A 16,151-nucleotide genomic window follows, 5' to 3' on the forward strand; every position below is an offset into this window, starting at 1 on the left:
GTGGTTGGAAGCATTCTATGTCTGCCATCGACCGGGTCAAGCATCCAGAAAGGTAAGCATTCCAAAACAAACCCCTATTCTGGTGAAAATTGCTACCTAAGCCGAACTAGTGAATAGAACTCTTCAACAGAAAACACGGAAACTAGTATGACGTCATACGTCACCGCGCCGCTGTCTGCGCAGCTCCCCCCTCCCCGGGAGGGGGAAGGGGGAGCCCCAGACCTCCCACGCCGGCTATCCACCCATCAGTTCTTCGGCTGATGCTATAGGCAATGGTTATGTGCTCCGGCTCCAGTGGTTGTTTCAGCACTGTACCTAGAGTGTGGTGTCTGTTTTCTAGGTGGTGCGTGAGCCGGGTGTGATTCTTCAGTACTCGGGCTGCATGCGCCTAGGGTTCCCTTCCCTAGGTGCCCTGTAAGTACTGCCCTTGGGGCTTGGGGCCACCTTCCACAAGTTCCTTGGGTCCTGCCCCTGCTTGGCCGTTTACCGCTTGGTTTTCGGCCGCTCTTTGTGTGCTCGGGTGTTCTGTCTCCCTTGTTCGCCTTAGAGTAAGGGGCAGTGTTTGCACTGGTGGGGCGCGGGGTACTGTGCAGCTTGTCTTTACCAATCATAGCGGCCGGCTCTGTTCCGCTTGGGTACGCTGTCCTCTTGCGGGGTTTTCTTTTTCTTTTGTTTATATACCTGGTGGGGGGGTCTGCCTTCGTTCTTGCCCCTTGTGTCCCTTGTGTTCTGAGTATTTCTGGTGGTACCCCCTGCTAGGTCCCCGTGAGTGTACACGTCCCGGGGGTTCAGCTCTTAGAAAGTTGTTTGGTAGCTTGGGTGCCGGTTAGCAGTACCCTGCCTGGGATTACCTGAGCGCGAGTCCTCTTAAAGTAAACGCTCGGGACCCTGGGAAACCCCTGGGGGCGCGCGGGTCCGATGGATGTGACCCCAGAGCCCCCCCCTCGCTTCCAGCGAGTTTGAGGGTTGCTCTCACCTTTTGTCTCTGGGTGACTCTGTTTTGCCTCCGTCTGCTGCCTGTGGGGTCGGTGACACCTTTGACCCGGTGTCCTGCGAGTTTGGTTGCTCGTTGTGGCTCGGTTACCCAGTTGTGCTAACAAAGCGGGTGCGGGCAGCAGGGGCGTTGCACTTGAGCCTTGGTGGTGGCAACGTTCTCGTGGTTTCCTCCCCGGGAGCCCCGGGGCTGCCCCGTTGTATTTCGTTTTGGGACTTGGGGGTGTTGGTTGCTTCGGTTCCATCCACGCCCCCTTGTCTTTCCCCTGGTTCACCCTTCCTGCCTGTATCCGGTTCCTTACCGTCTGTAGGTTCAGGGCGGGGTGTTTGGTGGTGTTGAGACTCGGGCAGTCTCAGGGAATTCCCCTTCCGGGGTAGTGACGGGGGCATTTGGGCCTGTTCCTCCAGCCGTGTTGTATGAGTCTGCCAGTGGGCTCCCTTCCTTAGTGTTTTCACGGCTGCCCCGGTTTTCTGGTACGGCCGGGGCTTTGGGGGAACGGCTCGGCCCCGGGGCCTGTCGTGTAGGTTCCCGGGGCTGGGGAGGGGCTGACTTGGGGGGGCCTTGGCCCCGTTAGACCCCGTGGGGGGTTTTATCCCCCTCTCGGCGGGGCTTGTGGTTACGCGGAGTGGGGTCTTTCCTCCCCACTCGCCGTACGTGCTGTTGGACGTCGGCCCCTCCCCGGGCTCGGTTCCTTGGCCTTTGAGTCGGTTGGTTCCGTCCTGTGGGTGGATGTTTCCTCCCCCGCTTTTTGGGACGATGTTTTTGTCATGTTTCCCCGTTCGATGGGGTTCTGCGTGACTTTTGATCTCGGGTGCGCCTGCGCCTTCGTGTGCCTTCGGGACTAGTGTTGGCTTCTGTGTTCTCGAGGGTACGGGAAGGTTTTTCGCTACTTCCCGCATTATTGGAACGTCTGTCGGCTCCTAGTACTTGTCGCCCTGTTGGGCTACTTGTCGCCCTGTTGGGCTACTTGTCGCCCTGTTGGGCTACTTGTCGCCCTGTTGGGCTACTTGTCGCCCTGTTGGGCTACTTGTCGCCCGGTTGGGCTACTTGTCGCCCGGTTGGGCTACTTGTCGGCCGTTTGGGCTACTTGTCGCCCGTTTGGGCTACTTGTCGCCCGTTTGGGCTACTTGTCGCCCGTTTGGGCTACTTGTCGCCCGTTTGGGTTCCCTTTTTTTGGGCTCTTTGCTTCTTTGGCCGGTTTTATTGTTCCTGCTTCCTCTTTTGGCTCTTTTTCTCGTGCAATAGTCCTGGCTGGCGCCTTCCCGCAGGGAGGGTGTGCGGTTCGGCCAGCGTGTTATGCGCATGCGCCGTGGAGTTTGTTTTGGTCTGGGCGATGGTTCAGTGCTGGGGTTTTGCGCCCTTTTTTGCTACAGTGCTTCGCCTCTCGTTCTTCTCCCTGGCTGCGGTATGTGCCCCTTTGCGCCAGGGGTGTCCTGGTTCCCAGTTGTGGGGAGGACACCGCGGTTTTCTGTGTCATGGGTGTGGACCGCCTCCTTCGCCTCTCCCTGTTCTCCTGCGGGTCCGGCTCTGGCGTCTTCACCTGGCGGTGCTCCCAAGTTCTTCTGGGCACGGTTGAGTCGTGTCAAGTTCGAGCCACCATTCGCCAGGTGAGTTTCTGCGGTCTGGCGTCTTTTGGCCGGGCGCTGGATGCGGCGGTGTTCATATACCTGTCTTTATTTAGGTATAATTTTGTACGACTGAGACCGTTCGCATACCAGTGACTGTCCCTTTATCACCCCTTCCTGTCCCCCTCATGTGCATGTCCAACCCATGCTGGAGTCGTTCAGGGGACCCTCCTTTTTTAATGTTGTGAGGTGTGGGGGTTGTAGGGTTGGTTCTGTACTCACCTGGTGAGGCTCCTGGCTGTGCTTGCAGGATTTGAGCTCTGGCTCTTGGGTCCCGCCTATCTGGTAGAACTTGCGGGATAGTACCAGTGGAGTGCAGTGGTGCTATTGGCACTTTTGGGGAACACTGTATAACCATCAGTGGTCTGTGCTTGTTACACGACCTACTTGCGAGCATAAGCCTTCTTGCTGGTTCGTCCGTGGACTTCCAGGGCGCACTGGCCTGTTTTCGTATGGCAGTTCCGGCCCGTCCTGGTTGTGGGGGTATGTGGGCCGGTGGACTGCTCCTAGCAGCTGCCTGGTGGGCCATCCTCTGGCCGGTCTGGCCTGACCTTGGGCCGGGCTTGAGGTGTAAAAGAGCTCCCAGTACCTCATCCAGCAGGTATCGAGCGGGGTTTCTCCGCCGTCGGTCGCCTGGTGCAGGTTTCTGGGCCTGCAGGGTTTTGTCGTGTCTCCGTTGGCCCTGTCTGGGGTCTGCCTGCTCCGTTCTCTGCCTTTGCAGAGGGGAGTTGCTATTTACATGTTGCATGTTGCAGTGGTGCCTGTTGCTGCTGCTGCTGCACGTGAGCATTGGTACCGTGTTTCACGGTGGCGTGTCCTTGTTCCTGTGTCCGGTTGTGGAGTGGCGCTTTGCTACCGTTTTGTGCCTGGGGATTGCGTGGGGTTTTTGTCCCTGCCTGATTGTCCACCCCTGGTTGTTCTCCTGGTTTTTTTTTTGTGCTTCTGCTCTTTCTTCCTGCCTCTTCTGCAGCAGGAATGTTCTGCGTGTGTTCTTAGGCGTTGGTCAGCCTGTGTCCTGTGATGTGCTTCTTTGTCTCGGTCTGTTGCAGTTGTTCGTGCCCCTTGGTTCGGGTCCTGTTCTGGCGGCGACCCTTCCGCCTTCTTTGGTTTTCCTAGCTTGCCCTGCCGGTTGTTGTTGTTTTATTTTTTTGGGGGGGTTCTTGCGATGTCTCGCGTCGGACCCGTCGTTTCTGAACTCCTGGCGGGCTTGCATGCTTCGGAGTTTTTCTGTTCGGCAGACGTTCCATCTCCTTGTGCCGCCTGGGTTTCGGTGGTCGCGCCCGAGATCTTCTCGCGGCTCCGCCTTTTTCCTGGGCTCGGGGGGGCCTTGTCGGGGCTGCTTATGTTCTGCCTCGTGGTCTCGCCTCCGGTTGGTGGTCGGGTGGCTTCGTGGTAGGTGTCCCACCTGCGTGCTTTCTTGGCGGCAGTATGGGGTATTTTGGCGGTCCTTCCTTTTCCTGTCCCTTCTTCGGTGGGTCCTTCTTGTTGGCTTGGTTTACTCTCGGCTTGGTTTTCTAGTGGGGGTTGGGGGCCGTCGTCTTGCCACATACTGTCGCCTCTTTTCGTGCGGCGCAGGCGGAGCCGCTTCAGCTTGCTTTCGGTCTTGGTGTTGCTTCTGCACCGTTAGTCAGCTGTCTTGTGCGTCATTTCACCTCCGGCCTGTTCGTGCGCCGCTTGCACCATCCTGGTCTCTGGTCAGCGTGCTCTGTCTTCTCCTCGGTTGGTAGTGCCCCTTCGGTTCTGGTGTGTTTTTTCGTCGGCTCTTTCCTTTGGGCCTTTGCCTCTGGGGGTCGGTTCGCTGTGTTTTCTTGCTCCTTCGGTTTTAGCGTTTTGGTTGTTTGATGGCAGCAGTCTCCATCTTTTCTGGCGCGGGGTGGGGCTGCTGCATTCTGGAGGGGTCCAGGGTTTGTTGGTGCTTTGTTGGTCGGGCCGGGGGTGTGTCGTTTTTGTGTTCAGTGGCGGCCCTCTGCTGTTGTTTGCGTGCCACGGCGTTTGGGTCCGGAGCGCGTTTTGCGTTGATCCGGTTCTGTTCTTCCCGGTTCGCGGGTGATGGTGTCCCGGGTGGTCAGCCGTGTTCTTGCGGCTAAGCTGCCTGTGTTCTTCCCTCATGCCTGTGGCGTTCGTGGCTTCGCTGCTCTCGCTGCCGTCTGGGCGACGTGGCCTTGCAGTCTTTCGGGCATGGATTTTTGGTGTTCGTGCAGGGGCCTTGCTGCTCGTGGTTCTCGTGTTGTTCCCGGGATTTTCGGGGCTGTGGCGCCTTGGGTTGGCGTTTGCTGCCGGTTGTCTCGCCTCCTTGGGGGGTGCGTGGTGTCCGCCTCCCGGTTTTGTCCCTTTGACCTTCCTCTGTGGGTAGTTAGCTCCGGGGAGCCGACGGGGCTCCCCCCAGAAAACCAGCGTTGAATGTAATGAAACGCCATTTTCTGGGTGAGACCCGGAGGCTCCCCGGCAACCCTCCCTCCCTCCGGTCGGCGTTTTTCGCGTGTTTTGACATCCAGCCTCAGAACTGATGGGTGGATAGCCGGCGTGGGAGGTCTGGGGCTCCCCCTTCCCCCTCCCGGGGAGGGGGGAGCTGCGCAGACAGCGGCGCGGTGACGTATGACGTCATACTAGTTTCCGTGTTTTCTGTTGAAGAGTTCTATTCACTAGTTCGGCTTAGGTAGCAATTTTCACCAGAATAGGGGTTTGTTTTGGAATGCTTACCTTTCTGGATGCTTGACCCGGTCGATGGCAGACATAGAATGCTTCCAACCACACGGGGGTTTCTATAGGCCATTGCTCCCCTTGCCTCTCTGAGGGGGCCAGGTTCTGGCTCGTGGTCCCCGGTAGGCCCTAGAACTCCATACACATGACTGATGCCAAAGTCTGACATTAGCATATCAGCCGGTAAAGCTCCGGGGAGCCTCCGGGTCTCACCCAGAAAATGGCGTTTCATTACATTCAACGCTGGTTTTTTTAGCCGTTTTATATATTTGTTGGGAGAAGGGACCTTGGTAAGCCAAAGAGGCTTCCTCTCTCCATCAATAGGACAACATGGGAATCATCTACTGGCTGGTATATGAAATGTGAGGGTGTGATCCACAAAATATTTGCAGATCCCTTACCAAAGTCAGGCCATCTACCAAACACTTTTGTTATAGTTTTTAACAAATCAAATTTGTATAAATCATAACTTGTGAAATAATGTTTTCCATTTCACTTTTCCAATGGTATAATTTATAAAGTATTGAAGCAAAATGTTATGGTAACTCAACGTTGGAAATCTGGCAAGTAGCTGTTTGCTACATCCTCTTAAACTCATGTACTACCCAATATATATAAATAATTTTAACTCTGGCTTATTGTCTGCATTATACTTGTTTAGTCATGTTCATTTGTAGTGGATTATTTCAATACTTTGTTTCATTATGTCCTGTTTGATATAGCCACTTTTTATTTTATATGTCTAGTTTAGTAGACTTGTTTGTTGGCCATATTTTTCTTTAAATGAATTGATACATGTATGTTTAGTACTCTAGCATGGCCTGACCTAGTATGATCTGTTACACTATGTAACCCATTGTAGATGGAGATGCACTTTGACTTAACACTTTTGTCAGAGTTCTTTTATGACTGTGAAGCTCTAGTATAGTACTTTGAACCTTACAAATTATACTTGTGACAGTTCTATTTGGAAAAGTGCACTGAAGGGTGAGGAAGTTGTATTTGCCCTGGTAGTATCATTAGCTGGATAATCTCCTCACCCTTTCCCTATGCAGACTGCTGTGTTGTATAGAAGCATTAAAAAATACTTACTTCATTTTCCAACAGCTGTCTTCTGGGCCAGGTACCTCACGTCTACATCATGGAAGCACCTGTCTACCTCACCGAAGACAGATGCTTCCAGAGCCTAAATGGTTCATCCAGGACTATATTTGCTCTCCAGGCAAATGGAGAAGTTCACATGGTCTTCCCACTGTGATGAGTAATTCTTCAAGTGGTATTGCCATGCAGCTGGGGAGAGAGTAACTCTCAATACATCACTGCAAGACTACACTAGACGATAGTCATGAGATAAATCACTCAAGCTCTCCCTATAAGTGATCCAACACTGGGACTGCCAGTGTACCCCAATTTTACCCCAAAATCTTCAAATTTTTAATCAGTAACTAGCCGCTGCAGCCAATTTACTAATTGGAAGCCTATAAAGCAACAATTGCATATTCTGATGATTACAGTTATCACTTGTAGGGGGACCTCTTAAGCAATTTGTCTTGTGACTTTGTCTTCTAGTGCAGCTGTAATGTGATGGACTGAGTTAGATGCCACACTGTCTCCTCAGCTACATGGCAAGACCATGTTGAAAAGTTACTCCACAGTGGCAAGGCAAGTGGACTAGTGTCTTGAGAGTGGGGTGAACCCTGGCTCAGGGGGTCATCCAAAGGGCTTCAACCCTGAAGCAGCATAGACAGGATCAAAATATATGCAGCTCTATTTCTTAACAAAGAGTTGTAGATTGTTGAGCTGAGTCCAAGATAGCATAGTGTACAAAATAGTGTTATGCAGAAAGGTATCTACCAAGATATAAACTCGGAGACAAGATTAAAAAGTTATTTAATGTGTGTGTGAAATCATTGAATGATTATTTATGTGGGGTTTTTGTCGGTGTAACATGAGAACAAAATAACCCAACCTACACATAGGAAAATGATGATGTTCATGAGAGCAAAACATAATGAGTGATTATGTTTTGTTCCATCCTGTGCTCTTATGATGTCTCAATAAATGTCCAGATGGATTGAAACATCATCACTTTCCTTTATTTTCATACATGTGAGTTGGGGTAAACAAAAACTCTAATAAACCCTTTCAATATCGTAACAATTCTTGTAAGAAGAATGTATACACTCGACCCACATATTAGAGAAGATTACACACTCTAATTGTATAATTATCTCTTCTCTAATGTGTGGAGTTAGTATTTATAATTTGTGCCTGCAGAATCAAGCTATTAGTTCTGGGACTCTGCCCTGCTAACCTACATATTTTTTCCTCTATTTTGTCTGCTACATGTATTTCTTTCTAACACACACACACACACACATCCCCAGGAAGCAGACAATAGCAGCTGTCTAACTCCCAGGTACCTGTTTACTGCTCGGTGAACAGGAACATCGGGTGAAAGAAACTCTGCCTATTTGTTTCTGCCTCGGCTAGGAATTGATCCCAGGCCGTTAAAACTACAACGCCCGAGTGCTGTCCACACGGCTGCAAGGCTCTGTTATTGTGAACTCCTTTATGCTGCTTCAAATACAGAAAATAACAATGCTGTTCTACAGCAATTGTGGGTTCGTTGCATTCGCATTCAGCATAAGTCTTACTATTATTGTAGAGATATTACTGGTCAATTAGACAGTAATTGACCAGTAATTACAGGGTCAAACTTGACAAAATAGAAACTTAGAAACAAACTTAGAAACTCGCTCACTCGACAACCAGCGGCGAGAGAGAAAAAACAGAGCCTTAACCCTTGCACTTCTCACCTATTTTCGGCAAAAACGTCTTGGTGCAATTGACAAGGACATATTTTTGTTATTTTTACAAATGTTCAGGTAAATTTAATGTCAAAATGTTTCCAAAGTCAACTATTTCCATTTCAAAACAAAAATAGTAATGAAAACATTAAAAAACATTAAAATATAGCCAAATTAAAAAACAAAAAGCACAACTCTCTGAGCGCTTAAAGGCGCTTTGCGCAGTGCAGTGGTTAAGAAAACAATTACAGACCGAAGGGGACAATGTAAAACGAACAGAAGGAAGAAAAGAACACGGTCCAGTGGTTTGTTTTGTTTTACTGGCTTTGTGGGTGCTTCCCTGGTGGTGGCAGACTTGATTAAAATTCACTGACAATTTTATCATAGTGCCACTGGTCTCTGCACCTCTTTAGAGAAGACCAGGTTCTTGCTCATGGTCCTTGGTAGGCCTAAAAGAACTCTGCGACTGATGGCACCTGGTAGTTTGGCTGTATCAGCACTGTAGCTGCAGGGAGCCACTGGGGCTTGCTTAGAAATTGGCATTTCATTACCCTCAATGCTGGCTTTTTGTACGATTTGTGGCTTGTATAACCCAATTTGCCGAGATGCAGTGCACACTGATTCTTCATCAAACACTGTAGGGTTGTTTGGCTTCACTACCCTCGCTGTAACACATGGTGTACTCTCCAGTGTACAGTTAAGAATGCCGACACACCTTACAGAGGTCTTCCTGAGGGGACCAGAGTATGGTTTTTGTGATGCATCTGTCTGGTGGCATCGGGGCACAATACTGTACTTGCGCACTGTGGACTTGGCCACATCTACAAACTCGCTAGTTTCTTTTGTTTGGTGGGCCTACCTGCTTCAAATCAATTATCTGAGCAAGAGTTTCTTTGCTTAATTCCTTTGTAGGTATGATAAGAACAATATAATACTACCAACACCACTAATAACTTCAAAAGAAGATGGCAAGGTGCCAGTGCAAGATGCGCAACACAGCCGCTCATTATGAATGCTTCAGGAGGGTACTAGGGCTTCCAGCTGTGTATCTCCAGGAAGCTAGTGGACACTGTGACATTTTGTACTCGCTCAATACTTCTTTCTAAAATATTTCACACACAAGACTACCATTCTATTTTTGTCATAAGTATGCAGCGCCTCGAGCGGAGCGCCACGTACATTTGACGAGTACTGTACGAGGAGGATTGCATGGCTGTCCTGTAACTACTGTACCATTATTGTGTATGTGTGTGTGTTAGAAAATTGTCAGCTGTAATTACCTTTAATAAATAATCTTACAAAGATTATACCCTAGGTACGAAATTTGCCAGCTGGAATTGATGCGGATTCGGTGTTCGATGACGAGACACTGGAAGCAGTCCAAGAAGCAATGGGTACCGTAGGCTTGGTCGTGTTGGTTCGATTTGTTGATAACAAAATTTGGTTTACCTTCAGTGATTCCCAGACTGCTTTGAAAGCAATAGCTTGCAGTCCATTACAAGTAAGTCTTATTATCAAAATAATAAATTAAGTAGCTATTTTGATGTACAGTATTGTGGTGTGTGAACACAGAGCATAGCAAAGAATATATTGTGGTGTATGAATTCAGAATGCAGCAGAGAATGTATTGTGGCGTGTGAGTACAGAGTGCAACAGGGAATGTATTGAGCTGTATCAGTACTGAGCATGAATTTCTGTCTGGTCATCCTGTCATATCATAGGGAAATCTATCTAAGAATACTGGAGAAATACTTCTGGAGCTCCCAGCAATTCATAACTTACCTAATATTTAGAACTGTATATGCACAATTATGTTATATGATGATTATACAAATTTTTTATAAACAGCATTTAATAAAGATGTATAACTGGTTGTGTATTAACGCAAGTATTTTGGTGACAGATTAAGGGACATGAACTAGAAGTTAAACTGAAGACGGAGGCCTGGCGAGAGCAGCTGGAGGAGGAGCTGGCCCTGTGTGGTGACACAACGGTCCCACTCACAGAGGAGTCTCTCGACATCATCGACAGTGACGATGCTGTCTTTCGAATCAGAAACATTGAAGGTGAGGTGCAGTGATGTCTACGGTCATGGGTATAAATAGGAGCTACCTTGCATGGGCTGCTAGGCCCTCTACAGTTTCCTGTATTATTCTTATGCTCTTATTTTCTTAACAAAACAGGAGCGCTTGAGGAGCTGTACCAATCACAGTCTAGGGAAGAGGATATTGAAGTGGAATGCTCTGAAGAGTTTGAGCAGCAGCAGCAGCAGCAGCGTGCTCTATTACAACAGTCTAAGCCACCGCCATCACGACCTACTCCCTCCAGGCCCCCACCTCCTCGGCCCACACCTCCGGGATCAGCTCCTAGTTCACCAGCTGTGTCTCGGACACAGTCTCATGGGCCTAAGGTGGGTTCTGGTCTGGGGACAACTTGATAAGGGCCCAGGAAGGGTTTGCTCTTTCCATAGCTCAGGGTAAGCTTTGACTACTAGTTTTCCTTGGAAAAAGACTCGCCAATCTGTGGATGACCCACTCTGCTTCGTTGGATGCCTTGTTTGTTGACCTGATTTTGTTAGTTCCCTGTTCCACGGCACTGTTGTCCCAGGTTGTCTGCAGTGTTATTACATCTAGCTAGCCTGTGGTCTATACTCGGGCCCATGATCACACGTTTGCAGTTTTGGTCACTGTGTTTGCTAACTTAGCATCAGCTGCTTTTCGAGCTTGTGGGTGTAAGAGGTCTCTCTCTCTCTCTCTCTCGGTCCTGGCAAATAGTGTAGTTGCTGTTCTCCTCCACCTTCTCTGTAAGTCGCATGTTTTCTGTCTTCTCTGTTGCTAGCTTCAGAGAGACACCAGAAAATCATCATTGGATATAATGAAACGCCTCTCTCTGGTAGAACCTCGGTGGCTCCTTGATTCTCTCCTACATGCCTGGAGCTTCCTGAGCAGCATCTGTTGGTGACCATTCGCACTAGGAGGTTCAAGCTAGTTTCGAGAGAATTATTTGGATTTGAGTGAATCATTTGCAGAGTCATTGGGCTGTTTTGTGCTACACTTTATTTGAACCTTGCAGTTGTTGGTATTACCTCGCTTACTTTCTGGATGCGTTCTCAGTGTTAGTGATCATAACAATCCCCAGTTCCCTGTGTCTCTGTGAGGGGATCCAGGTTCTGGCTCTGGTTCTCTGTACGCCAAATAGGATTCCTATGGCTGATATGACTCAGTAGGGGAAAGCATTTCAGTGAGATAGCTTTAGGGAATTACCAAAACTCTACCAAAATATGGAGTTTCATTACATTTAACATTGGTTTGCAATGATCTCTAGGTATGTTTTGTTGTATTTATTATATCCCTGTCTTGACCTTCCTGTAGTTAATGGAGGGTTGTAAATAGTGCCTACCACTATCTTCATGCTCATCACTGTTATCATACTTAGTATAAAATCTTGCAGGTTAGTTACTTCTGGAATCTCTCCGCAAAGCTCCAGTGTTGCAAGTTCCAGGTTCCTGTTCGTAGGGCTACTCCTCTGCCTCCCCTTTCTCAATTTTATCTTTTTCTTATTATCTGATAGTCTCTTGGGAATATTACATCTTCTGTTATGTTAATTTTGTGTCCATAACTGCGATGATATGAGGATGCACTTTTGCCACCAGTTCTTGCAACTCTTTGCCTTTATTTACAATGTATTTACATTTGTGTAACAAATGTTTATATTAATTTCTATTGGGCTGCTTAGTTTCTTCCTAAGGGGTAGATTCTCCCTGTGGGGTAATCCCATTCCAAGGGGGTAGCATTTGTGAGTGCTGATCTAGTCACACACTCATTCCCTCCTGATCTCTTTCCTTGCTAATCTGTGTGATCTATTATCCTTATGCTCCCTTTACCTCTTTAGAGTGAGCCAGATTTTGGCCTCTGGTTCCTGATAGGCTTACGATGACTTGCAAAGGCCTGATGTGATCTGAAATAAGCGGAGCTATCCCAGATTGCTAGCAACAGGGAGCCACCAAGGAACCACCAGGAAAATATGTTTCAGTACATTTAACACTTGCCTTTTTATTAGTGGATGGGTGGAGGGTATTGGTGGCTTGTGAGTGAGATGGGTGATGAACCGGAGCACTGGGTGGTCTGCGGCTGCTGGCCACACTGAGGTTGGGGCACCTCACCCTCGGCAATTATAGCTTGCCTTGGTTTCTCTAACTCCCCTCACCATGTAGAGAGCCACATTCTGGTCCTGGCTCCTGGCAGGCTAACATAGGTCTCGGAGGTCCCTAGCATGATCCATAGATTTTGTGGCAGTAGTGCAAAATAAAGCTAAATTAGGACATTTCATTAAATTCACTGCTTGATTTATTTATGTTTGTTTTATATTTTGGCAATGTGGGAGGCCCTGATTGAAATATGTGTGTTTCAAGTGTTAAGCATCCTGTCTGAATTGTGAAATGTGTCAGACCAATAATACCTTTCTCAATCAGTTTCATACAAGTGAATCATATCTAGTTACAATTTATTTTTAAGTTTAATGGGTTGCTTAGTTCTTCATACATTTGTGTGAACCTGTTTCTCCCCCTGATGTTGGAAGAAAAGGAATTATATTCACAGATTGGTTGATGAAAACAATTCAAACAAGTACCATATATTTAAATTATGTGATTTCATTACAATGATATAAATTCTCAATGTTGTATGTTTCTAGGTAAAAGTTATAACCAAGCCAACAAGACCAGCACAGTTGTCACGGGTAGTATCACAAGCGGTTTCTTCCAATACTCTGGATCACCACATAGAGGAAAGTAGCATTCTACCTGTGAAGCCAGCACAACAAATTATGCCAGACATACCTCCAAGAACTCCTTCTCAAGAGAGCCCAATTAAAACTTCCCCCTTGGCTGAAGCCGTTCCTGTCACAAGTTCGTTGTTTGGTGTACCTCCCTCTATGCCAGCTAGTAGTTCAACTGTAGATGATGAGAAGCCTTTTGTGTCACCATTTGGTGCTCCTCCTCCTCTGCCTGATAATTGTCCTCCAGAAGGTTCTGACTCTACTGATGCTGTCTTGGAGAAAGCCTCCGTTTCTCTATTCGGCGTTCCGCCGTCGATGCCAACAAATTTACCATCTTGTGCTCAGCCTCCTCTTTCTATTAAAGATCAGTTTAACGGTGAACCGCTTGGTCCCCCGCCCTGCTTACCAGCCTCTGGAACATGCACAGATTCACCAATATCTGAGCCTCCCTCTGGTCCACCCCCTAGTCTTCCTCCATCTCTACCAACTAATGGCCCTTCATCATTGCCCCCTAAGGAACCTCCACGACATACACCTGCACGCTCCCTCCCACCGGTGCCTAGTAGAGCTGGCACAGGCCCACCACCGCCTGTCCCTTCAAGAAACTTGCCACCAGTTCCTGCTCGCAACCTTCCTCGTGTTCCCCCGAGGAACTAAGTCTGGATTTGAAAATTAATCTTAATGACCTAGTCACAAAATAGCAAGATACCTAAAGATGATATATCTGTATCAATTGACTCACATGTAACTGTATATATATCATAATGTATAGGACATTTGTTGTCAGTATTTATTGAACTATCATAGTACAGTTTAGGAGTGCTGTTCCCATTAGTACTCGTCAGAGCTTTAAGTCTTCTATGTCTTAATTTGTTACAAATTCTTGTCACTAAATTTGTATATAATTTAAAACACTGACTCCAGATTTTACCTTCCAGTTGAATGATAGGTATATTATTTATTAAATTATTGAGGGATGATATGTACTCAGAGAAAGGTAAAATATGTATTAAATGGTGTACCTGAAGTGTGCATTGAATCCAGTAAGACTTCAGGTGCTTTGGTCAGAAGTATTTACTGTTGATATGTGGCATTTGTAATTTAATGATTGGTTGAAGAAATTGTATTAAAGGAAGAGGTGATTATGATGATGGTTACAGTATGTTTCTTCTGTAGAGTCTACGTGGTTGTGTAGAGCTTGGTAAAGGGTATGTGCACAGGTGTTAAGTCTAGTGAAACTAAGCTTATTTAGGACTTTCAAGGAAGGTTATTTAATTTATGTGCTAAGACCCCTTGTGGATCCCTTTAGCTAAAGACTTCAATTTATTAGAGCTGCTAATGACAATTATGTCTTTGTGTTGACTTTTGAAGGCCCAGAATCTGGTGTTCTCAAAGAAGTGAGAGAAGAGCTTGTAGGGGTTTAAAACCACTTGCACCAAAGTGAACTGCTCAAAGTTAAAACATCACCTAAAACCTCCAAACCTCCAAGAGTCCTAGAGACAACAGTTGATATGTTTAGAATACATGTAAACTAATATGTAGTTATTTGTAGCAACCTCCCATGCATTTGGGCTGGGTTACACGAAGTTCTGGGCTGTATGCCCTAAGTCTACCAGGTAATTACCTTCAAGTTTGCAGACTGTGCATTCTGAGCTTTTTTTGCCTTTGTACCCTGGGCTTTTTGACATGTGTGCCCGTACTTACCAGACTCTGCTCTTGTTTGTGGGCCTTGGTTTTCCAAGATGTGCTTCGGTGATTTTGACCTGGTATTCCAAGCTCTGGGTTCTGTGACCAGGACCTAGATTCATTAAGCATTATGTAATTCTTCTTAAATGGCTGTGTTACAAAGGTTCTTACGAACTCTGTAAGGAGACCCCCTCGCAAGATTCAACACGGTGGTATTCTGCAGTTATTAGCAATTTTGGTTTATTTTACCTCTCGAAAGATGTCGCTAGTGTTTTTCATTTGGTCAATCAGAGAGAAGGTAACATTGATCATCTTATCATTTAGCTAATTATGTTGCCGGCTCAGCTGGAGAACTGACTAATCACGTACGTTTTGTCCAGAGACTGGCGATATTATCGTAGCTTCAAAGTGTCTGAACACTGGTGATGTACCAGCCCGTCCTCCTAAGGTTTCCGAATGTCAAGAAAACGGTCAAATTAAAGTGTCCTCTCCTAACCAGGACACTAATCAGAGGATCTAAAGCAGAAAATGGGATAGTTATGTCACTTTTGCGAGCCACCTCCATTATCTAGTATGACAATTTTTGGCCTTGTTTAATGCATACGAACGAAATGCGACGTTCTTTGTAAGAGGACAGGTTGGATGTGCACCAATATCTTTGCTCATACATAAGCTGTATTCCTTGTAATGTGGTCACAAAATGTTTATATTTCGGTCATTCAGATGACACTTGAAACGATACGTATTATTAACGAATCTCTATGTACTCAACATCAATATTTGTTACCTCACTGCTCCCGTCAATCGGGCATCACTTGCCACCTGTTTTCATTTTAGTTTTCAATAAAATGAATATATTTCCAAGTAAAATAGTTTTTCCAGTTGTACATTCAGCACCAAGATTGTAGTAAGCAAATGTATTTCTTCTTTACCTACATAATTCTAAGAGGCAGTGGGTGGCTTTGGGTAACTTCAACAGACTGGAGAAAAAAAAAAGCCTTATTAAAGCATGCATATCTTTGCTCAACAGTATGTTACTTACTGTAATATAACTTACAGTAATTAATATAATCCATCACTTATAATCTGTGATGGATTCATAATTGCTTTTATAACTCTTCCTGGTGGATTGTAAAACTTTAAGCATTATTAGCAAATCTGTTAATAACGGAAGTTATCAGAACGTGTAGGGTTCGGGGCTTGGGAAGCGGGGAGATGGCTTGCATGTACAAATACTGTACTGTATATACTATATATATTTTTTTTTTGCTTAAACGTGAGGTATTTTAGTGGTAAATGATTTAATTTGTAGTTTGTATTTCTACCTGTCTTGAGACAAAACATTTACATTTTCAACATACAGTATTTAGGACATAAAATAAATGAGAAATACTATAAATTAATTATGGATAAAGCCAAGCTTTACAATGTCTTTTGTGGTTTTTACAATATAAACTTATGTTCCTACTAATTAACTACTGGAACATGTTCTGATGCATATTGTATTATATATATATCAATTATTATTATTTTTGTCAGTATCATCCTTATTAGAGTACA

At 46.4% G+C, this 16,151-nt stretch overlaps 1 protein-coding gene across 1 annotated transcript in view; it reads left to right on the plus strand.

The window, feature by feature from the left end:
- The window catches only part of Synj (synaptojanin), a 98,704-nt gene extending 85,019 nt beyond the window's left edge, over positions 1 to 13,685 (plus strand). The window contains exons 20-23 of the mRNA XM_045756394.2: positions 9,445 to 9,630; positions 10,033 to 10,195; positions 10,313 to 10,539; positions 12,822 to 13,685. Coding sequence (XP_045612350.1) covers positions 9,445 to 9,630; positions 10,033 to 10,195; positions 10,313 to 10,539; positions 12,822 to 13,562 — 1,317 coding nt within the window. The 3' untranslated portion in view covers positions 13,563 to 13,685. The remainder of the gene's footprint in view (positions 1 to 9,444; positions 9,631 to 10,032; positions 10,196 to 10,312; positions 10,540 to 12,821) is intronic.
- The last annotated feature ends 2,466 nt before the right edge of the window (positions 13,686 to 16,151 follow it).

The sequence above is a fragment of the Procambarus clarkii genome, chromosome 60 (genome assembly GCF_040958095.1).
Source record: "Procambarus clarkii isolate CNS0578487 chromosome 60, FALCON_Pclarkii_2.0, whole genome shotgun sequence".
NCBI classification, from domain to species: domain Eukaryota; kingdom Metazoa; phylum Arthropoda; class Malacostraca; order Decapoda; family Cambaridae; genus Procambarus; species Procambarus clarkii.